At 36.4% G+C, this 21,766-nt stretch overlaps 6 protein-coding genes across 9 annotated transcripts; 3 read left to right on the top strand and 3 right to left on the bottom strand.

Moving 5' to 3' along the window:
• Positions 1-54: 54 nt before the first annotated feature.
• xbpa (transcription factor protein) lies at positions 55-2,642 on the bottom strand. 2 transcript variants are annotated; one of them, XM_018811403.2, is made up of 6 exons: positions 2,184-2,641; positions 1,999-2,095; positions 1,594-1,840; positions 1,229-1,338; positions 1,016-1,187; positions 55-946 (listed from the first exon to the last, which is right to left on the bottom strand). In XM_018811403.2, the coding sequence occupies exons 1-6, from the start codon at positions 2,405-2,407 to the stop codon at positions 252-254; spliced, it is 1,545 nt and encodes a 514-aa protein (XP_018666948.1). In that variant the 5' UTR covers positions 2,408-2,641; the 3' UTR covers positions 55-251.
• A 755-nt stretch (positions 2,643-3,397) lies between these two features.
• LOC100175287 lies at positions 3,398-6,347 on the top strand. The gene is made up of 9 exons (XM_002131468.3): positions 3,398-3,508; positions 3,591-3,673; positions 3,753-3,863; positions 4,063-4,219; positions 4,540-4,725; positions 5,139-5,241; positions 5,314-5,477; positions 5,602-5,774; positions 5,842-6,347. The coding sequence occupies exons 1-9, from the start codon at positions 3,454-3,456 to the stop codon at positions 5,950-5,952; spliced, it is 1,143 nt and encodes a 380-aa protein (XP_002131504.1). The 5' UTR covers positions 3,398-3,453; the 3' UTR covers positions 5,953-6,347.
• Positions 6,151-8,081, bottom strand: LOC104265664 (nucleolin 2-like). Its single transcript, XM_009860174.3, has 6 exons — positions 7,824-8,081; positions 7,696-7,766; positions 7,293-7,430; positions 7,085-7,192; positions 6,905-6,983; positions 6,151-6,673 (listed from the first exon to the last, which is right to left on the bottom strand). Exons 1-6 carry the CDS (start codon positions 8,020-8,022, stop codon positions 6,228-6,230), a joined length of 1,041 nt encoding a protein of 346 aa, XP_009858476.1. The 5' UTR covers positions 8,023-8,081; the 3' UTR covers positions 6,151-6,227.
• A 923-nt stretch (positions 8,082-9,004) lies between these two features.
• On the top strand, positions 9,005-11,895 carry LOC100184613 (pinin-like). Its single transcript, XM_002131440.4, has 10 exons — positions 9,005-9,240; positions 9,544-9,616; positions 9,678-9,772; positions 9,965-10,061; positions 10,239-10,325; positions 10,828-10,908; positions 10,995-11,063; positions 11,254-11,352; positions 11,500-11,553; positions 11,724-11,895. Exons 1-10 carry the CDS (start codon positions 9,232-9,234, stop codon positions 11,801-11,803), a joined length of 744 nt encoding a protein of 247 aa, XP_002131476.1. The 5' UTR covers positions 9,005-9,231; the 3' UTR covers positions 11,804-11,895.
• A 50-nt stretch (positions 11,896-11,945) lies between these two features.
• Positions 11,946-17,460, top strand: LOC104265663. Of its 2 annotated transcripts, none has more exons than XM_026834121.1 (10): positions 11,946-12,988; positions 13,398-13,452; positions 13,520-13,584; positions 13,973-14,033; positions 14,698-14,793; positions 14,955-15,017; positions 15,107-15,172; positions 15,458-15,553; positions 15,961-16,017; positions 16,174-17,460. In XM_026834121.1, exons 1-10 carry the CDS (start codon positions 12,980-12,982, stop codon positions 16,254-16,256), a joined length of 651 nt encoding a protein of 216 aa, XP_026689922.1. In that variant the 5' UTR covers positions 11,946-12,979; the 3' UTR covers positions 16,257-17,460. The 2 variants fall into 2 exon arrangements, with proteins under 2 accessions (XP_026689922.1, XP_018667093.1); XM_018811548.2 differs by having other exon boundaries at positions 15,958-16,017.
• LOC100182285 lies at positions 17,402-21,737 on the bottom strand. 2 transcript variants are annotated; one of them, XM_002125594.4, is made up of 11 exons: positions 21,589-21,737; positions 21,043-21,204; positions 20,334-20,430; positions 19,988-20,052; positions 19,776-19,905; positions 19,413-19,508; positions 19,105-19,203; positions 18,801-18,890; positions 18,560-18,652; positions 18,388-18,465; positions 17,402-17,737 (listed from the first exon to the last, which is right to left on the bottom strand). In XM_002125594.4, exons 2-10 carry the CDS (start codon positions 21,052-21,054, stop codon positions 18,401-18,403), a joined length of 747 nt encoding a protein of 248 aa, XP_002125630.2. In that variant the 5' UTR covers positions 21,055-21,204; positions 21,589-21,737; the 3' UTR covers positions 17,402-17,737; positions 18,388-18,400. The 2 variants fall into 2 exon arrangements, with proteins under 2 accessions (XP_002125630.2, XP_026689921.1); XM_026834120.1 differs by having other exon boundaries at positions 18,801-18,887.
• Between the last annotated feature and the right edge of the window lie 29 nt (positions 21,738-21,766).

The following is a 21,766-nucleotide window of genomic DNA, read 5'->3' as shown; positions in this document are numbered from 1 at the left end:
CAAGCTGAGTATTAGAGATTGTCTGAAACCAACTGCTATATAAAATCAGACAAGTTTTCAGATTTTTCCACTTTATGAAGAAAATGCAAAAACAAGATAGAATTTACAGAGAAAAGAAAGATATGCAGCAAACTAATAACAACAGCACCACCACCTTAGTCCTTTACAAATCTCTGCACTAAGCAGAACTTGATTGCACAGAATACCCACAAGACTGGAAAATATACACGATTTAAATAACACCACAACATCTAAATCCCACACGCCAATTGTGGGAAAAGTTCTGATGAAAATGGATCATTAAACATGGAGGAATCATAGTTCTGAATATCTAAAAATGGATCAAATGTGTCAGTTAATGGAGATGGCGTATTCATCTGTAAAGACTCTTGTGAGGTGTCAGACATTCGATCTGGAGAACTACATGATATTGAACTGCTGTGTGGGCTTGATGCTGAACAGTCTTCAGTCTCGGAATTGAAGATTTCTCCAAGATTGTTTGCGAAAATGTCAAAATCAAGTTTGTTCTCTTCCAAGGAAGGAAGAAGGAGAGAATTGTCGAGCTCCTGCTTGATATTACACAACATGGGAAGTGGTGGGCTAGAAGTTTTAGTTGCTGCAAATGCTTCAATGTTCACCGCAGGTTTCGCACTTGTTTTTGCACCTTCTTCAAAAAGGGCACTTGGTTTGGCAGCCACGGCGTCGCCCAAACTTACTTGCAACAGTGGTGATTGCTTTATAAGTTTGGTAGAACGAGTGGACCTGCTTAATTGGACGCGGAACACAGGTTTCTTCGCGTCGGTTAATGGAATTTCAGTGGAACTTTTTTCTTCGCGTGGTTTTGAGTAAAGATGGTCAATGCTGATCAGCTCTTTGATGGAGTTGAGCTGTTCTGTAGTTACTCCATTTACTGGAGTTTGATATTTTTGCTCAGGTCCAGGGGAGTCTGCAATTAAAACATTGTTACAGATAGGGTAAAATAGTTTTAAGACTACCAAACATTTTAGAGATTTACCTGTAACTTTGTTGCACTCTCTTTCTTCAGACTTAAGTTCATCACCGATTTGTTCGAGCCATCCAAGGATATCATCCTCATGATATGTGGCTTCATCTGTGAGGTGGGTGCTTGCGACTTGACCTTGGCTTTTTCCGAGTGGATCAACATTAGGTTGACAGCGTCCTGCTGCTGAGGAGAAAGTCTATCCAGTTTGTGTTCCCCGAACACTGCGGGCACGGGGGATGCACACTCGGTTTTGGCCAGGCAAAGTCGTTTCGCCGCCACATCACTGCGAGGCTCACATAGTCTTCGTTTGATATCCATGTGATGATCAAATTCATCTGCACAAAATAAAATGTTAATTTTTAAAGAGGACAAACATTTGATAGATTAGGACAATCAGCGCCTTGGCACAGTGGTTAGCTCTGCCTTATATAGCTCATGGTATAAGGGTTTAAGCCTTGATGCTGCTATCATTGTTCTGTTATGAGTTGTTTAATCCACTAGCCATGCATTAAAAACACCCAGGTTATAAAAAGCCTGTTGTTGCCCCAACAAATAATAATAAGTTACATCGTAATGTAGTTGATTCTTACCGGCAGATTCATCAGGAGATAGAATACACTCTGGTAGTGATACTGCAATCACATCAGGTGTTTGTTCAGATTGTGCTACCAAATCATCAAACTCCAATTTAATTCTTTCCACATCTTCACGTTTAGATGACACTGTTGTGTCATGGCTAGAAGAAATACCAAGTCGCACTCGAAGCTCACGATTTTCTCTTTCAAGCGCTTCAGCCCTCTCCAATAACTGCATGTTAACGTCCAAAAGTTCCTTTGCCTGAAAATAAAATCACAGAAGAACTATATTATACAGTATATATAGGCTAAAAATAATAATACCCACATTAGACATATAAAATATTGAAAATATACAAACTACAAAATAGTTTAACATTCATACAGCAGTATAGGATATAAAAAGTAATCGGTATTGACCTGTTGCTGAACTTTTTGAATATTATCTTCCAAACATTCCATTCGAACTTTCTTTCGATCACGTGCAGTTTGGGCAGCTACTCGATTTTTTAATTTTCTGTAAAAAAAACAAAGTTTCAAATACCAAATCACATATGGGGCTTTATATACATGTATAATGTGTTCCTATAAGTAATAAAACTTACCTTCTCATGACTTTTTCTTCAGTAGTTAAGTGTGTCAAACGCTTTCGTTTCCTGGGACCGTTTCCATTTGATTCAAACAAACCAAGCGCATATTTAGGAATTTGTTGTGGAGAACCCACAAATTCCACCTCGGTCCTTGCTTGATTCGCCATGGTGACCGGTACAAGCTTAGAACTTGGTGAAATGACAACAGTATGTGTTGTAGCGGTTGGAGCCATTTTCATAGAAAGTTCTTTGGGTTATCGGCTAAATATGAAATCTAATCTAAATTGTCTACTGTGCTTCGTGGTCTCAAATGCACATTTACTATTTTATGGACTTAATTCGCACTTTATGCGCGCACAACAATCACAAATGATCGAACTACTCTTCTTACATCTTTCGGTTGTTTCATACAAATCGACTGTGGTCCGTTTTCGTTGCGATGATGTGGCTTTCTCGTGACTGCCACCGTGGCGCGCTCCTATTGGCTAAGTGCGATCTATTTCCGCGAAAAGGGTTTGACGTCACACAGTACAAAACAACATGATGCAACTTTCGGTCATGGGTGGGAATTTCTGGCTTCATAAGTCGTAACACGAAGTTTCCGAAACCAAAGTGAAAACACTAGAAATTTTCCATCGCAAACAACCTTATATCGACCAGAATGACCTCGGGGCTGAGAACAAACCAATCTGTTTCGTTTTAATCATATGACAAAACTGTATCGAAACACTGACTTGCAGAATCAAGTTTTGGAATCAAATGCGTTTAGGGTATAAATCTTGGGCTTGTCAGGAACTTGCTGCTATTTAATATTAAGTGTGTTATGTATATTGCCAACATAACGTACTGATCACGCCAATTTGCTTGAAAAAAACTATAAACCTGTACAAACATGGCTTCTTGGCGGTGGTAAAACCTGTTGCAATAGTGTGACTGTCACGGCGACGTCAGTTTTATTGACTTCCGTATACACATATGTTTCTAATATTTACGAGCGATAAAGCCAAAATAGCTGTCATGCATATAAATATTACCTAATGAGTAAAGGTCACTGCCATTGCACACTTAAATACCTGCAATGGAAAGTATACTTTTAAAAAACGATTAAACATTAGAGTAGTAATTCATACGGTGGCTCTGGTATTCCTATATAAAAACAGAGCGTATATGATTAATTGGTGTTTTAAAAGACGCGATTGCATTGTATAAAAGCGACCTAACTCTTTGACAGTCTATTATTTTGACCATACGTCAGAAGAAGTTGCCGCTGCCTGTTACCTTCACAATGAGATTCTTTCTTTTTATTGCAAGTCTTTGCACAGTTGCAGTAGCTACCGAAGGTATGACATACCAACCTAAAATTTATTTGCTATACCGTATACAGGCCTATATGTAATAAAGTTAAGTTTTGTATTATTTCAGGTCTTAGGTGTTTACAATGCAGAGGCAAGAGTATTGAAGAATGCGATTTATCAGCCAGCGTAGAACTCTGTTCTTTTGCGGAGGTATGGATATGAGAGTCTATGCATATTCCATTACCTATGTATAACGTTTAAAATATAACGTTCGCGTTGGTTTCTGCAGGCATCATGCGAGACAGAAGTAAGGAGAGTTCAAGTGGGATCTGAGTTAAAGGTGGTTGGTGTCTCTAAGCAGTGCAAGCAGAAACAAGCATGCGAAGCGAATGAGGCTCAAGTAAGTTATATTTTTAGTTGTTTAGTTTATTTGTAAGTGGTTGCATGGTCGTTAAAAATATACTTGCGTGAACCGATGTAGCTCATTTAGAAGTTATGAACGTATATATCAACCAAGTCTCACGATACATGCTGATACAGACATATCACATGGACTCTAGGTTTAACAGTTATTAAACTCAAAGTCATGTTTCCGGTAGAATCAAATGAAATCAGGCCCCAGTACCCAATGTAATGAAGACCAAAGTAACTCTGTATGTCGTTGTTGCTGCAACGATGATTTATGCAATGAAGGTCCATTAACCTGTACGAAGATGGAATCTGACCCATTACCACCAGCACCCGCCAAACTGCAAAGTACATGTTTATTTTCTATAATATAATTGTATCGGCGTTAATTTTCCGTATCAAGTGATGTATAGTGTATATACAATTTAACTATCGAAATTATTTTACGTTTTTATATAGGATGGGGCATACGGCAAACTTTAACACATAATATCCAAACATTTTGATCGTGTTTTTAACAATGAACAACAATGTATGGGAAGCGTGAGGATAAATACGGTTCTAAAATTTATTGAATGTACTTTGTTTCCTACCAAATGGGATAAAAAAAAGAATGAAGAGGTGTCCCATCTTCTCCTCCTGTAGTAAAACTTAATAATTATTTATAGGTCTGACGTGTCCCCAACAACAGGCTACTCTGTACCACGGCCAATATTCTTGCACCGACGGTGAAGAGCCAGGTTCAGTTTGCAATTATAGCTGCAACGGAGAATATGAAGTGTACCCTTCTTCAGATATTTCTAATACTTGTCATCAAAATGGATCGTGGGAGAAACCAATGCCATGCTGTGCACGTACGTTTTCTGCTAAATTTTATAGTTTAATATACAAAAAAGGCTACTTGTTATTATTTATTTGACCAAAAATTTTATACGGCACTCGTAACTATAATTGGGCGTTATGATTTCCATATAATAGGGTGAGGGAAAGATGGGGCATCTTTACCATCCTCGTCGTGTTTTAAACAATTAACAACGTTCCATAAGATTTTTAGGAGTAGGGTTTTAAATAATTCTTTAAAAGGTCTTTTTTATACTGCTAAATTGGACAAGAAAATATAATGAAAAGGGGTCCCAACCTCCCCCACCCCACTGTATTTAATATTTAATAACGTGTCCGCATAGATACCTCGCGATATCAATGGGAAATTTTTCTCTATATAACTGGTTCATTACCCATATTTGATAGGAGTGTATACACTTTGCAGGCCCATGTCCCGAATATTTGCTATACGACTACGTTCAACTATTCCATGCTTCTTCCTGGGAAAACTGGTTAGCTTTGTTGAACATGGGAGATTCGATCACATAGTAAGATACAGTTCATGGCTTTCCGCACAACCTTATTAGGTCGCTTATAATCATATATATTTGTCAAATTAGTCACAGCCGTTGGGGCCCTGAATCATTCCAAGGTTCGGCGGTTTTCTTCAGCGATCGCGTCCATGAAGAAACCCTCATACAATTCAAAGAATCTAACTACAACGAAACAAAGTTTCTTGAACTATTTTCAGAAAGATTGATTGATATCGATTTTGATAAAATGGGTAAGCAAGAGACACATAACATAAGATAATATACGAGATTGGTGCATGCTGTATATATAACCGGTGGCAAATAGCAGCATAAAGTTATATGCCTAATTGGATTTTATTTTCTGTTCCCATACAGGCCAAAGAGTGAACACAGCAACAGCGCTGTGGTATGCGAGTAACTACCTTTTTAGGGAAAGAGTTGGCGCCCGTGACAGAAGGGTTCCAAAAATGCTAGCTGTCATCACAGATGCAGAGTCGCATCAGGACGTACAAGCTGCTGCTGAAGCTTTGAGGCGTGATGGAATTCTGGTTAGTTTACCAACAATGATTATTTAAATTAAAACCTTGCTAGCACTTAAGTGTGTTGATGTTGCAGACGTACGTTTACGTGTATAGAAATGATATAACGAAATTCGATCAAGCACAATTGTCGCACTTGGCCGGAGACAAAAACCACATTTACGAAGTTCAAGATGGTGGAACATAAGCTACCCGACAAGTTGCTGGCGGATTTGTTGAGTCACTTCTGCGCTGATCCCTGCGTACATGTTCTGCATGCTCACAGTAAGGCAGCAGCGACTTCAACAGGCCTGTACTATGGCTAATTCTGCACTAGAATACCTGTTTTTTATACCCTCAATATAGCCTATAGTGTATATATTAAAAAAACATATTACAATCTGTTAAAATATGGTGTTGTAAATGCAAGATTTTGAACAAAACGAATCATATGTGTGTAATATACGACAACATGAATCTCGGTCATTCGTTTACGCCATTATCATCAATATTTATCGTTTTTACCGATTTCTGATAATACTTGTTGCTTGTAGTCGTGCTGTATTCGATCACTGATTCTGAATAAAGTTTTTGATTACTTCCGTTTTGTTTGACATCGTTTGAGTGCCAATCCAATTCGCTGTCGAAGTTCAATGTTTGGTCACTTTGATCAATGGAAGGCGAGGAAGATTCATCGTTTAAAGTTGAGTCTTTAGAAATGCGAAGCTTTTCACCCGTGTCAGGTTCAGAATAATCGAAATCGCTCTCGGATTTATCCAGTTCTGATGTATTTTCACTGTTTATTTTACGCTCCAAAGCTTCTTTATTAGAATCAAATAAGTTGCGACGACCCAAAGAACTTTCGGTTACCACATCCATTGTCGCTGAATCCTTGTCTGCCACATCACTCTCGTCATCCCAATTAAACTCTGCAGTAACGTTTAAACAGTGAATGCAAATATTATTTCCTCGCGTGGCGGTGCAAACAACTGTCGTAGAGTTGAAGACGACTCATAAGGGACCCCTGGTTTGCCACAGAATAAGTGTCTTTTTCGAAGTCATGAAAGTTATTAGCAATTAATTTTCTTTTATAAACACCAATCAATTACAAAAACATTCACATGTAAACCCCTGAATATTGATTTTCATTCCATAAGTACCGTTATCATCGTTGTTGTAAGTTTCGTCTTTGTCTAGGCCGTCGCTGTCGGACTCGCTGTCCCATTGGTTTCGTTGGCGCTGAAAAATAATCAATTTTGACCTGAGCCCGATTTATTGTTTGCAATCTGCATAATATTTCATTTGTAGTTGATCATATTCACTACCACCAGGTGACTCACCCTCGCAGCAACTTTTTTAGCATGAAGCTCACGTCTTCTTTGCAAAGCAATCTTTGCAAGTCGATCCATTTCTCTTTTTCTTTCGGCCTCTTCTTGCCGCCTTTGCAACTACAAAATAAGTAAGTAATGTATTAGAGAACCGGCTTTGACAATATTATTTTATTCTTTGTATATGTTGCAGTAGTAGTCAATCTAAGAATTGCGCTACCTCATCGGTATCCAGTTTCAGATCTGCATGGCGTTTCAGACGACTCGGCACATTTGTCCTTTGAGTTATTGTTAGTTCGAGCGCTGGAAGCTGGTTTGGTTTCTTCCTACCTCTACTAGAACCAGAGCTAAGACGACTCTAAAAATCGCTTTGTGTTACACTGTTAGAGGAGTGGCATAAAAGTGGTATTATTGTACAGTAGCATGGGGGAAGATGGGACAACTTTTTATTTCATTTTCTCGTCCCATTTAGTAGTAAACACAGAACATTCAAAGAATTATAAAACCGTGTCCTCACCACTCCCAAGGACCATTGTTAATTTTTAAAAACGCGATCAGGATAGTTAAATATTATGTGCTAAAGGTGTCCCGTCTCCCCCGTCCTACTATACTACAGTGTTTACCGCTGCTGATTTGGGAGGATGTTGTTTAATTATTCCTTTTGCTTCTTGAAACGTGACGTCGAACGCTATCCCTGTTAATATAAGATATATTGTTGTACTTGTACAGGAAAGAAGTTTAGATCTGTTACCTTTATTTTTTGCAACCTTTTTGGCACTTTTTAAATTGCCTTTTGGTTGCTTATCTGGAAATGACTCGCTGGGTGTCGATTCATTCAATTCTATGCCACTATCTGTCGATTTCGGACTGTCACTTCTTTCATTTCGGTTGCGCTGAGATTTTTCTTCAATAACTGGTGCTAAAGCAGCTTTACTGGCGGAGCAACCCATTTTACTGTACTGACTATAGATGTTAATTCGAAGAATAAAGCCGCGCCTTTTGTTGCTTCTGTTATGTGAATGAAAGCCCGGGATGATACCTGATATTCAGGTGTTTGTTTGTCTCGTTCATTTTACCCAAGGTGATCACGAATTCTTAATTAACACGGAGATTAATTAACAAGAAAACCTTCTTGCTTGTTTATGTCGAAGTGGTAATATTATTTATGTGTCAACCGTAATTTCTATTTACTCTGATAATATTTGTCGACCGGGTTTGGAGATTTCGCGGAATTATAGAACTTTACTCTCGAGGTGATGACCGTATATACCAGAAGAATAGTTCATTTCTCGTAATATAGAGATAGCTAAGGTGGAATTCCCGTGTATTAAAAGGGCAACCATAAACTTAAAAAGTAAAATACAAACACAAGCACATATATATGACAGCATTCGTTTAAAACCTGCGCAACTACTGGTTAAAACAAAACTTTTTTGCTTACTGAGTGTCTCGATTAAAGTTTAATGGTTTAATTTATCGTTGCATAAATAGACATGAAAAGGTATTGAAAGGCCGTTGACTTATTATGGTCAAATTTGAACAAATGAGTTGTATATAGACCTCAGTACACAGCACGTAACGACTTTGCGGGATGAATATTGTTTGATAATAGCAAGGCGAAACATGATCCACCGTGCGTAACAAACCGTATGATGGAGATGAATGCTGGTGTGTTGTTACCTACAGTCCTATACAGCATATGAAAGATTTTATATTCATATACGCGTACAAGTTTAAGCATACACGTCTAGGCATTAGAGAATGGTATAAGCAAAAAAAGTTTTAAAAATTAGTCGTAAAATGAAGCTATATAAGTATTTTTGTGTGAGTCACAGCTTTATAGAAAAGTCAAACAAACATCGAATTCATATTTGCATAAAAAAACAGAGAAAGGAGCACGAAAGAGAGAAACATCGCCCTTTAAACTTTGTGTCACTTATTTATGGAGTCACTAGAGTAAACTTACTGAGGTGTATGTGTTGGTTGGCTTGGATACACTTCAATGCAAACCTATTTAGGGAAAGGGTTTGGTCAATAGAGTTGAAAAGTTTCGTCTATTTGGTGCTGTGAATTTGCATACGAAGTGGGTTTGTTGCCACGCAGTTCAGGCTAACGTTTCAGCTTTTAGTACATCTTAACTGTCAAGAAGTGAAACGCTTATGGGACAGGTTAGTCGACGTTTGCCGCCCAACCACCTAATAGTAGGTGTTATATGATCAAAGTCATAGAAAATAGATTTTAAACAAACATATACGCAGCGTTTGTGTTGTCAATCCATAGCTTTTTGTTACTTACAAATAGCTAAAACGATGCTGTAGGCAGGGTGTAGATTATAGTAAAAAGTTATAAGTTCCTCTTTTGCAATATGTAAAAGTCGGCCATGAGGAAGTCGCTCATAGTTACCTATTTTAAGTAGCAGTATGTACATACCAACATGATGATTTAAAGTACATAAAAATAACTCATTTTAGATTATCTGCTGTTTTCAAGGAAAAGTTGAAAATGTGAACGAGCAGAGACCAGTGTTCCAACATCCAGCAGCAGGTTTAAAATTAGCTGGTACTTGCTTTAAAATCTTATATGCTAATTTTTTTATAATGATTAGTCATTCTGGCGTCAAGTGATCTTGAGGAGAACCTATTGCCCCAACCTCAGTCCCAACCTCAGCCCCAACCTCAAGTTCAACCTCAAGAACATCAGGTACAACTTACGTCAAATACAAAACATTGTAAAAGATATATACGTATATTGTTTGTGTGTGCATACACAACAATAAAAGGAAGAAAATGTTAGTGGTATTTAATATATTTGCATAGTAAAGCAATGAAATGGGCTATACAGGGGAAACCAGAGACCTAATTGTTAAGAGTTAACATGTTTTTATCTGCACAGCCAAGTGAGAATGCTGCGCCGCAACGAACTATAAATTTCACAGAGGTCAAGATAGTCAACGGCACATTCCCAACCAAACCACTAGAACGACCTGTTGGTTTGTTTTAAAGTTATTTTGTTATATGGTTCCTTTAGCATGACGATGTAAACATGCAGAACGCATTAACAGTTAATATATTCTGGATTAACAGTTAATATGTTCTTGGTATTTAAAACGTATATATTCCTAAAACAACGTATATATATCGTATTTTTATCCATGGCTGTTCTTTAGCAATAGAAACAGAAAGACCCAGCGATGCAGAGAAATCAGATAACGGAGTGACGCGAAAACCGATTGTACCACCAGTTGATGATACTGGTATGTTTGTACAATCCGTTGACAAACCAAAATATGTTATTATTAGCTAAGTTTTATAAAAACGGTGTTAACGCTAAGTTTTATAAAGTATTTTATTTAATACGGACGATATTACCTGGCTTTGATGCTGATGGATGGTTTACGTGTAATGTGAGTGAAATATGATATGACTGTGTATTCAAACGATCGTTTATTTTGTTAATCCCTTTCGGTTTGTTGAATTAATTATGAATTTAAACTTCATCACTGTAATTAAAAGAATAAATACATAATGTAGGTTAGGGTAAGATGGAACACCTTTGGCATAAAATATTCGAATATTTCAATCGTGTTTTAAACAATTAACAACGGTCTATAAGGTCGGGACGATACAGTTTTTATAATTCTTTGAATGTTCTTTGTTTATTACCAAATATGACGAGAAAATATATGAAAAGGTGTCCTATTTTCTCTCACCCGATTCCATTTATGTTATGTATATGTAATGATCATAACTTTGCAGAAAATACCAACTCAACAAATAACTTTAGTCTAATGAGAGAACAGGAACAAGGATCATATTCACCAGATATACAACCGGACAGTAAGCACGCCAACAAAACCTATGATCTTTGTAACTTATTTTGTTTTAGTTCATAACTCACGTCAATGATTTGTTTTTCGGTTCAGGTTTTTCATATATCGACGCAGATGACAGCACCGAACCATATAACTCAACGCACGATATGTTTCCAAAAGGTAATCAAGTTCTCCAAGTTGTTCTAATAACAAACTCAGAACAGGTGAAACAAAATTAAACAGTTTTGTTTGAGCGTGTACCATTATTTAGGTAAGGTGCACAACAGCTTTTTTTCCCAAAAGTAAATAACGTGCCGCCGTATGTGATATCTTAATAAAAGTAATGTTAAATTATACCGGTTTCCACTAGAACACGGATCTCCGATGAAGGCCTCGTCGTTACAATCTTGTAGCACAGCAAAGGGCGAATCGATGGAGTTGCAGCAAACGGAGGATTTTCGACCCGACTGTAAGTTAACGTATTTGAGTATTAACGATGAATGGTTAGTACAAGTAGGCTATACATTAAACTAGTACAAAATTATTTATTGAAACAAGCTTATTAAAAACTGTATTGTCTATTCACCATTTAATCAAACTCTTCCTAATAAAACAGCAAACTTTACTGAAATGGCTTCACCAAGTCCAGCAGAACAACGTCGTCGTCCAGGTAGTGTAAAGATTATTGCGGTGACATAAATATTACAGCATTCCAAGTAGTGTGGAGCAATTGCGCTTTGTTCATCCCAATGTGCTCATAGTTATCAATGGTCACCCTTTAATCAAGCGATTTTTGAAATTCTTCAAAGAAATTTATGAACGTTTGATCATGATTTACAGATACAATGAATCTAGGACACCTTCGTTGCCCAGAAAATATTTCTATGCAAACTTTAAATCACGAATCAACGGACGTTTGATCAGAGAAAATAAAATCGCCAGCATAAACATTCTTTTAATGTATTTTTCACCGTTTTCTTCTGTTTTGATAAAATCAAGCTAAGAGCAGTTATGTCATTTTGTTTTTACTGCAATTAACCAAAGCTATTAAAAATAACTACGGTTATAGTTTTGGATATTTGCATAGTCTACACACTAAACAAGCGTGTGACTTCTTTAAATTCTTCTTATAATTTAACACACAGATTACTATACATTGTTTGGTATATAGTGGTCGCTATATCGTGTAGGATGTTTTAATGAAAACATGGTAAAACAAAATACAGTATAAGGGTGGGGGAAGATGGGACACCTTCTAACTTTATTTTTTCGTCCCATTGAGTAGTAAACAAAGAACATTTTAAGAATTATAAAACTATATTACAACGACTTCCAAAGACCGTCGTTAATTAATTAAAACACAATTAGAATATTTGGATAATATGTGCTAAAGGTGTCCCATCTTCCCCCACCCCACTATATAACAATTTTTAGGTAAAGGTCTGGTTATTTAGAGGCCGTAGACTTATGTAGGTAACGTTCGAACAAACAGACTGAAGTGTATAGCACGCAACGACTTTGCGTGGGTGGATTGTTTAACAGTGCGAATCATAATCTAGCGTGCGTAACAAACCGCATTAATACTGAGAGGTGCTGTTAATTCCAATCCTGAGTGTGTGTGTTTTAACGCAGAGCTTATGCATAGCCTACATTTCGAGGAATACAAAAAAAAGATCTTTGAAATATTTTTTTCGTTAAATAAATAAAATAATATTGTCTTTGTCTTAGTTAAAGCTTTACTAGACCGTCGAACAAACATTTCGAATTTAAATTTGCATCAAACAATAGAAAAGGTTGCAGCGACAGTAAGAAAACAGAGAAAAAAGAGCACGAAAGAGAGAAACACCGTCGATCATTTTCGTGTAGGCTATACTGTTAAATATATTTATTGAGGTCTCTCTTGAACTGAGATTAGATACATTGCAGTGCAAACGTCATTGAATACAACAGGCTTGCTAGGCGCTTGGACTCGATTAATGGAATTGAGCAGTTTTGTCTTACATTTTGTGTGTGGATTTGCATCACTTTAACAGTGTTTGTTGTGACACTTCGGTTTTCACCAGCTTTATTATACTTTGGAAAAAGAAGAGGTTTCGATGGGACAGGTTAGTCACGTTTTAACGCGAGCTTAGAGGATCTATAGTAATCACGATATGAACAAAGTGGTATAGAGTGGGGAAGACGGTACGCCACATATCATCCAAATATTCCAATCGTGTTTTAAATAATCAAAAACGGTCTATGGGAGTCGTAGGAATACGGTTTTATAAATATTTGAACGTTCTTTGTTTACTACCAAATGGGACGAGAAAGTAGAATGAAACGGTGTCCCATCTTCCCCAACCCTAGTGTATATAATATAAGTATTTAACAAACACATAGTTTACAATAAAGCCATTTTATAGCTATATGGGTGCATGCTTATAGCAGTGTGGGCGTGTCGAAAGTGCGTGCTTCTCTTTTTGTAAGCTTTTGTGTACTTTCGGTATACGTAACCATAATAACCTGTTTTAGATTAACTGCTGTAGTAAAGCAAAATTAGAGCTGCGACAAGAGAACCAACGTCCAGGTTTGATCCTTGTTGTTTTTTATTTAAAAATCGGTATAAATTATTTTTGTATTTACATCGATTTTAGGTTACATGGTACCGTATGATAATCGTGAAGAGACCCGGCCATCACTCGTTCAACCTCAAGAACCGGTAGTAATATAGACAACGTCATAGTGTGTGTATAGTTTGTTTTATGCAACAAAAACTCAGTAAAACAAGAGGAAATGATTGGTTTCTGTATATAGTAGGGTGGCAGAAGATGGGACGCCGTTGTATTCTATTTCTCGACCAATTTGGTGGTAAACAAAAAATATTCTAAGAATTATAAAACCACATCTCCACGACTCCTGTATAGACCGTTGTTAATCGTTTAAGCCACTGACGGGATATTTAAATATTATGTGCTTAAGGTGTCCCGTCTTCCCCCACTCTATTATATATAGTTCTGTATGTTTCATTTTATCATTGACATTAATGAAGGTTTGTTGTAAACATAACAAGTTGCATCAAAGATCTGATAATGTGTTTTTGTGCACAGACAAACGAAAATGCCACGCAACAGCATGCACAACCAACTAAACCTCCGGATGCACGCGCTGGTAAGTATATACTGGCAAATAGCATAGATTGAGCATGTTCGATTAAAATAGTTTTGTCAAGGTAAGATGATCTATGTTTTCACTCTCTTTCATCGTACCATTAGATAGTAAACGAAGAACATTTACAGAATAAATGCATGAGCGTATCTTTACGACTGTAAAAAAACGTTGTTGTTTGTTAAAATACAAATAGAAAATATATAGGATATATGACAACGTTATCCGTATTACCGCAGAGTGTTGTCATCTATACATCGTTTATCTTTATTACGAATGCAATATAAGTCTGGCACTTATTAAGGACAGCGGTTAAATTAATATTTATAGTATGGTGGGGCAAGATCAAACACCTTTTTATTTTATTTTCTCGTCCCATTTGTCACTAAACAAAGTACTTTCAAAAAATATATAACAGCACTCTCACGACTCCAATAAACGGTTGTTAGTCATTTAAAACACGGTCAGAATGTTCGGATATTATGTGCTGAAGGTGTCCCATCTTCCCCCACCCTACTATTAGCCAGTTTGAAGTCCGCAATACTCTATTTACAAAAACAAACGTGCACAAGCATTTTTAGTGCATTAACAGGTCCAACACTGAACATAAACTACTTGAAATGTGAAACTGTGCACATTTTAATACCTGGCTCTTTTATGGCAATAGAACCATCACCAACACCTGCTAAAACCAATGACTCTGTTGGAACAAACTCTGTTGAGGAGGTGACGAGAAAAGAAATTGTACCACCAAGTGATGATGGTATGAGTGTGCTGGTATATTGTAGACTTATATTTTTGGAATATAAAAATACTGTGAGCAAGGTACTTTCATAATGTGACACAAGGCGATAAGTGTTGTCTTATACATGCAATTTGATGCAATAGGAATGCACATTGCATAAAAATCATTTTTCATTGCAGAAAATTTCGATTCTACTAACCATTTCAATGGTTCGATGCCAGACTCAGATTTACAAGCGCAAGGTAAGAGATGGACAGGACATGCAGTGCGCTGTGAAACTATTTTTGTTGTGGTTTAGATGTCATGTCAACAGATGTTCTTTTCGGTTTAGGTTTTTCATTTATTGACGAAGATGATCCTGAAACTTATAACACATCTCATGATACGTTTCCAAAAGGTAAAGTGCAACGAAACAGCTGTATAAAAGCAGCCATTATATATTAAACTGTTTTAGTTTCATGTTGGGCAAATAACTCAGCGTATCAGCAAATAACTCAGCAAAAATTGTCACTAAATTAACAACTTTGCCAGAAAGGTGAATGTTTGATTTGGGCATGTAATATAGTGGGGCGGGGAAAGACGGGACACCAAATATCATGATCTTGTTTTAAGCAAAAAGAGGTGGATTGCGCGTCATATGGTGTTCTCGGATGTCATGCAAAAACGAATATTTACTTACCAGATCATGGATCAACAGTAGATGCCTCCTTAGAATCTTGTAGCTCAGCAAAAGTTCAATTTATGAAATTACAGGAAACAGAGAAGTTTCGCGCCCACTGTAAGTGAATGGTATTAATTATTAACAATGAGTCGGGCTAAACTGAGCATATATTATTTTTATATGAAAACAAACGAATTAATAATGCTGTGCAGGAATGTGATTTAATGAAAAACATATGGTATCGTTTAAACATCTAACGAAGTTACGATTTTCCGAATTAAGGATTATACTCCACATCAGTAGGGTGGGAAAAGATAGAACATCTTTCCATTCTATTTTCTCGTTCATTTGATAGTAAACAAAGAACACACAAAGAATTATAAAACCATATGCCCACGACTCCCATATGCAGACCGGTATGCTACTTGTTTAAAACAATACCAGGACGTTTGGATATTATATACTAAAGGCGTCCCATCTTACCCCACAGTATTATACATAGTAAACTATTTTCCAATCAGCAGGGTTCACTAAAATGGACCCACCAAGTCTAACGCCAGCAAGAAGGCGTCGTCGTCAAAGTAAGTATATTTTCCCTTTATTTTATAACATGACTGGAAGGGCTTATATACATGGCTATATGGTAATATGTTTAGCAATTACAACTTTACAATTACACGGCAAGTGAAAACCTTTTCAAAGTGACATTTTTTACAAAACCACTTTTTGCTCTTCAGATTCTTTAAGACACCCAAGAAACATCGATGATTGCTCGCAGAATATTTCCATGCAAACTTTACACCATCCATCAACGGAATAAAAGATTGGGTCGAGAAGTTACGTATGTAGTACTGCAAATAGCGATGGTAACATCTATTCAGCAATAATACTGACGTTTTATACAGAGCGGATATTTTCTCAATTGTTATTTTTCTATGCTTTTGTGTTATGTTATATTAAATTAGTTGTATTCGTTTATTGTTGGTGGCTGTATCAATTATTGTTAATAAGTAAAAAATAACACTTTTTGACAACTTCGGGATGAAGGCGATTTGGGAGCCTATATATAATACGCATTAACAACATGAGCCAAATACACTGAACACCCACTATCAAAATAATGTTTTTAAAGGCGTACATTATTCATTAGTTCTTTACATATACCCGAAACCAACGTGCTAAACCTAATGCTATGCTAATATGAAGCAGTTTTGCCGCACAAACCACACATTTACCATTCTCACTCACGGCTCGACTACATCAGTTCAAACAGAAAAGCATTAGAACTTCGGCAACATATACATCGTTCAAAGCGGCGCATTAATAGTGGACGATAAAAATTAAACGGTGCTAAGAACAAATAAAAATTAAACGGTGAGAACAAATACATGAAAGTAACAGATATAAGATGTAAGATGTACCCGTGACGTCATGAAATGCATTTGATGCAACAAGACTTAGGGTCCGAAATATGTATATCGATACAGTATTATAGGTGTACTAAACGGATGAGAGTTTAATCTTAAACACTTGAAGCCCCAGCAGTTAATGGCGGAAATTCGATGCCTTCTGTTAAAACAGTCTGCAAGAAAAGTATGGTCTATAGGCGAAGGTAAACGCGTGATATGCGATGGCCAATGATAAATTATTCTATTTATAACATTATATAATTTATGAAGATCGTTACTCCGATTTATTTAATCAATTTTTGTAAACTGTATGCAATAATATGATTATAAGAAACCTAAAAATATCGAATAGATTTAAAAAAAAGTTTAAACATCATTGTGTTCCGCCGTGTTCAACCAAGTTTGTGCAAAGCTGCCTTTCAGTTTGTATTTAAATAAAAAAAAAACATTTTCTTTCCTAGAATAGGTGCTTCCGGATTATTGCTTCCATACCACCTTATAAGGTTAATTTGGTTGTTCAGTTGAACCAATATAAAAATGAACCATACACACTTTATAGCGTACAGTGAGATGTCTATTTAATTATAAGCTTATGTCGTATAGCAGTCAGTTGCACACAAGGTTTAGATTGTGTTAAGATTGACACCAAGCACATACAAGCATGATGATGCGCATATGATGACGCGCACATCGTTAACAAAAATATTAGGTCAGTCACAACTTTTTCTACAGCTATAATTTTGTTTTTAAAAGATAGTTGCATTTTTGCAGGGACCGCAGCATTTAGGTATGGTAGGATTTCATTAACCAATTTTGTACGAATAAAGATACAATTACAGCGGTAGTTTTTGTGGTTTCGTAGGAATTCGTTCACTCTCAGGACTCTCGTTTCCTGTTAATAAAGTTTTTAATCAAATAATAAAAACTCTGGCATGCAGCCATATATATAGGATAGGATGCGGGAGGATGGGACACCTTTAGCACATAACGTTTAAATATTCTGATCGTTTTTAAACAATTAACAACGGTCTATGGTAGTCGTCAGGCTACAGTTTTGAGTGTTTTTTGCTTACTATACCAAATGCGACGGGAAAATAGAATGAAATGTGCCCCATCTTCTCCAACCCTACTATATAAAGATTTATATGTGAATGTTCGATAGTATAGCTGTGCATATGGTTGATTGGTTTTATAAAATCGCTATTGCAATACAGTATGAAGTTCGGTGGTGTTTATATGAATGAATAAATAAATGAGAATTATTTTATCCTCGCGTTGCGGGCCAACGACAATCATGATCTCACGTGCTTCTATTTCACACACAACTCGTGCCTGTTTACGCGTTTTACCACATAGATGTAATAGTGGTATTCATTAGTGTTTTTTTGTTATTTTAATATTTTACTATTTAAAAAAGGGTCGCACTACGAATAAAACACCCTAAGAAAGTCCAGTAAAGTCTGTATTGAATATTAACTTAGGTTTTAGAAAATTTAATCTAAAAAGTAACTTAAAGCCTTGAAATATAAGCAATTTACTGACCTTTTCGAAAGAACTAACTGCCTCTACTAAAAAGATTTCGCAAGAAATGGGCAATGGAAGAAAATACGTTGCGACCTCCTGGGAAACAAACATTAATGTTATAGGAGTGCCCCTCATAATGCGATAATAAGCCAATACACTGGAGTTACTAGTTGTTTAAATATTCACTCACTAGGCGTTGGACCCGGGGAGTTTTCTCTTGAAGAACAATGAGAGGGGAGTATAGAAAATGCTGCATCGTCTTCGCCAATAGCATTACCGGTTTCTGTAAAACCCGATAAAAAGAAATGTTACTGCAATAAGTCACTGTGCAAATCAAATATTCTTTTCCCCAAGGAGTTCAGTTAACGAAAACCCCCTATCATGTTTAACATAAATCATGAACAATTATAACAGACCATGATGGCACTCACGTTGTGGGTCATGTTTGCCAAAGTTGTCGTCGGTTCCGTCAATATTTGCTGTCACATGTCCTTGCACGGTAACGGGGATTTCCACATCACCTGTACAAATTACCCGAATAAGTTGAGTGTTTTAAACCAGGAAAATAGATCTGATATATTGGATTAGAAAATGTGACTAACGTGTATAGATAACACTATACATTCTGAAATGGCTGAGCAATTCTGCAGACCAAACAATAGAGTTAAACAGGTTAAATGAAAGGCCCTATTTATTGTACGTATACACAATGAACTTATATTGCCACATACGTACCATCATCCTCTGGTGCTGTAATGACTGGTTTTTCATCGTCTTCTTGACTAGTGTCGCTTTCTTGAACCGCTTGGGACACTCGTTCGGTGTCTTCTTGAACTGTATAATGAATATTAGTTAAAGTTCTATATGTAATCAAACTTGCATTACTTTTAAACATAATATTAATTCAGACACTTATCCTTGTTCGGGCAGTGTAGTGTTCACTCAAAAGCCAATACAATACTCATAAGCCTATGTTGCAAGACCATTTTAAAAAACGAAACCAAACCTATATACAAAGTGTGCAGTATATATATGCTACATACCATCACCATGTGGGTTTGTTACGATCGGTTCAAACTCATTTAATTTTCCGTCGCTTTGTTTGTCACTGTGTTGCGTTCTTTCGGGTTCATCACTGACTGGATTCAAATGTAAATTATAGAAGATAGGACACATTTTCACTATATTTTTTCGACCCATTAGGAAGTAAACAAAGAACTTTCAATGAATTATAAAACCATATCTTCACGACTCTGACAGACCGTTGGTAATTGTTTAAACACGATATTTAGAAGTCGTGTGCTGAAGGTGTCAAACTTATGCCACAGTACATTAGAATAAGGTAATTTTACTTTAAATTGTCTGCGGTTGGAATCTTAATACAAAAAGAAACAGTTTAAACGTACTTGATCCGGTTGTTGCAGGTGCAGTATGCTGGTGTGTAATCAGTACAGTAATATTGTTGGTCACAGAGTTTTGTCTGGAATCTTCCTTCCGATTTGCATCCTGTGGTGCCCGATGTTCTTTAGGTGTTGGCTAAGAAATAAAAAGAATTTCAATAATTTTATTATACAGATTACGCAAAATTCATTTTATAATTTAGAAACTGACTGTATACCTGAGAATCTAGTAAACTATCTGTAGGTTTTCCTTTTCCGTTTGATCTACGATCTTTCGGTTGTTCTTCAAAATAAATAAGTTGGTCAAAAATATAACGAACTTATTCGAAATTCTAAAACGTCAATAAACCCACTAAATTTGTCAGAAGAGATGTGAAAGACTGTTAGTTTGTTAAGGACTATTACTCAAAAATATATAGGATTTGTTTCGGTGTACTAACATTTCAAAGAAAACTTTAAAATGTGCTAGGAACTGCTTTGAATAAGTTATGCTGGGAGTTTACGACGTATTGATTAATGGTTAGAATTTAATAAACAACGTTCCAATCTTATCAAATTAAGAACCTGTCAAAGGTAATTGTTCATTTAAAGTCACTTTATGATCGTCGGTTTGGTTTACATTTCCACCGCAAGAACAGCATACGATTGAACGCAAGCATACCTGGAATCAAGTTTGTTACTTTATATTATTAGGTGTTTTAAATAGGCTGCAACCGCTTTAAATTGTCTTATATAGGGTATAGGGTGGGAGAAGATGGGACACCTTATCATTCTATTTTCTCGTCCAATTTGGTAGTAAACAAAGAAAATTTAAACTATTACGATTAGGATATTTGGATATTCTGTGCCAAAGATGTCCCATCTTCCCCCACCCTATATACTATATATCTTGTTTTAAATCGGATTCTTAAAGACAAAAGGGCGACTTTAGCTTGCAATTAGTGAGTATAATCGTTAAACGCAGCAATTGTAATGCTGGGGTTCAATTATATAAGCAGGAGTGAAGCTTGTATTGTATATATGTCGGAACTCAGTTACGATAACATTCGGTCTACACAAGATAATGATAATAATGGCGGCCAGCCGGATACACGTGACCTTGGAACTATGGGTATTCTGTTACAGCAATCATGGAAATATAGGCAAAATATTATACAGTTTCAACCTCGGAATGCAATATGTGGTCTATACAAATATTTAACTTGTGGTAGAAAACATACGCAGACAATAGCAACAGTGATCTGTATTATTACGAAACAATTTATATACGTACGTTTTTTTCCATCACAATCGCATTAAACTACCAAGTACAATATGATTCGCTTCTTTTTGGTATCTTAAGTTGAAATATTCATAACGAAAATTCTCGACATTCCAAATATAGATATACAGGTAAATAAAACCAAACTCTTGTGCAACTAAAGACGTCGGAGGTCTGAAAATAGTATTATACTTAGTAATTTTGTAGGTACAAATTACCGTAGGTATAAGGGTATTTCTAATACCTTAAAACAGCAACGTAAACTACTGTACTCCCGCGCAGGCCAATTCTGTACAGTGTCAACTTAGGACTTTCTAAGTTAATAAATAACCGTGTACATGAAGCAAGTAAAACAAATATAGCCTAAACTATATTGGGCTAGACAGGAGAATCGGCCGATATACTTGACACTTTAAGAATTGTTCTATAACTGGGGTCACGACAGAAGTTTAACAAAGATGTGTTTAGTGTACAGAGTTTCTTTAAAGCTTGGGTTTAGGTGAAACAAATAATGAAATAGTAAAAGCGCGTTTTATTTGTTTTTATTTTCAGGCGTACCGTATTAAATACACACATATAGGAGACTTTAACATTAGAAGCATTTGCCATAATGGGTGTGCAAGAACGAATTGCCTTCTGAAAAATAAAAACAGGATTAAAATACCTTCATACTTTGTGTGGCTGGCGTTGGTGGAAAGCCACTACGGCACGACAAGCCCCCAGCCAACGGTAGTGG

The sequence above is a fragment of the Ciona intestinalis genome, chromosome 4 (assembly GCF_000224145.3).
Source record: "Ciona intestinalis chromosome 4, KH, whole genome shotgun sequence".
In the NCBI taxonomy this organism is placed as follows: domain Eukaryota; kingdom Metazoa; phylum Chordata; class Ascidiacea; order Phlebobranchia; family Cionidae; genus Ciona; species Ciona intestinalis.
Note: the sequence above shows the minus strand (reverse complement) of the source record. Positions and strands in the feature narration are given on the sequence as shown.

Coding starts and splice junctions, on each gene's coding strand:
- xbpa (XM_018811403.2), bottom strand. CDS start 2,407: ATGAAAATGGCTCCAACCGCTACAACACATACTGTTGTCATTTCACCA. Junction 2,096..2,183: donor GAAGAAAAAGTCATGAGAAG/GTAAGTTTTATT, acceptor TTTTTTTTACAG/AAAATTAAAAAATCGAGTAG. Junction 1,841..1,998: donor TTCAAAAAGTTCAGCAACAG/GTCAATACCGAT, acceptor TTTTATTTTCAG/GCAAAGGAACTTTTGGACGT.
- LOC100175287 (XM_002131468.3), top strand. CDS start 3,454: ATGAGATTCTTTCTTTTTATTGCAAGTCTTTGCACAGTTGCAGTAGCT. Junction 3,509..3,590: donor AGTTGCAGTAGCTACCGAAG/GTATGACATACC, acceptor GTATTATTTCAG/GTCTTAGGTGTTTACAATGC. Junction 4,726..5,138: donor ACCAATGCCATGCTGTGCAC/GTACGTTTTCTG, acceptor TACACTTTGCAG/GCCCATGTCCCGAATATTTG.
- LOC104265664 (XM_009860174.3), bottom strand. CDS start 8,022: ATGGGTTGCTCCGCCAGTAAAGCTGCTTTAGCACCAGTTATTGAAGAA. Junction 7,767..7,823: donor AAAGGTTGCAAAAAATAAAG/GTAACAGATCTA, acceptor TTATATTAACAG/GGATAGCGTTCGACGTCACG. Junction 6,984..7,084: donor CTAAAAAAGTTGCTGCGAGG/GTGAGTCACCTG, acceptor ATTATTTTTCAG/CGCCAACGAAACCAATGGGA.
- LOC100184613 (XM_002131440.4), top strand. Junction 10,909..10,994: donor ACCAGATATACAACCGGACA/GTAAGCACGCCA, acceptor TTTTCGGTTCAG/GTTTTTCATATATCGACGCA. Junction 11,353..11,499: donor GGAGGATTTTCGACCCGACT/GTAAGTTAACGT, acceptor CTAATAAAACAG/CAAACTTTACTGAAATGGCT.
- LOC104265663 (XM_018811548.2), top strand. Junction 15,173..15,457: donor TCATGATACGTTTCCAAAAG/GTAAAGTGCAAC, acceptor TTTACTTACCAG/ATCATGGATCAACAGTAGAT. Junction 16,018..16,173: donor AAGAAGGCGTCGTCGTCAAA/GTAAGTATATTT, acceptor TTTGCTCTTCAG/ATTCTTTAAGACACCCAAGA.
- LOC100182285 (XM_002125594.4), bottom strand. Junction 19,204..19,412: donor AACAAACCCACATGGTGATG/GTATGTAGCATA, acceptor TTCATTATACAG/TTCAAGAAGACACCGAACGA. Junction 18,466..18,559: donor CTCCCCGGGTCCAACGCCTA/GTGAGTGAATAT, acceptor TTTGTTTCCCAG/GAGGTCGCAACGTATTTTCT.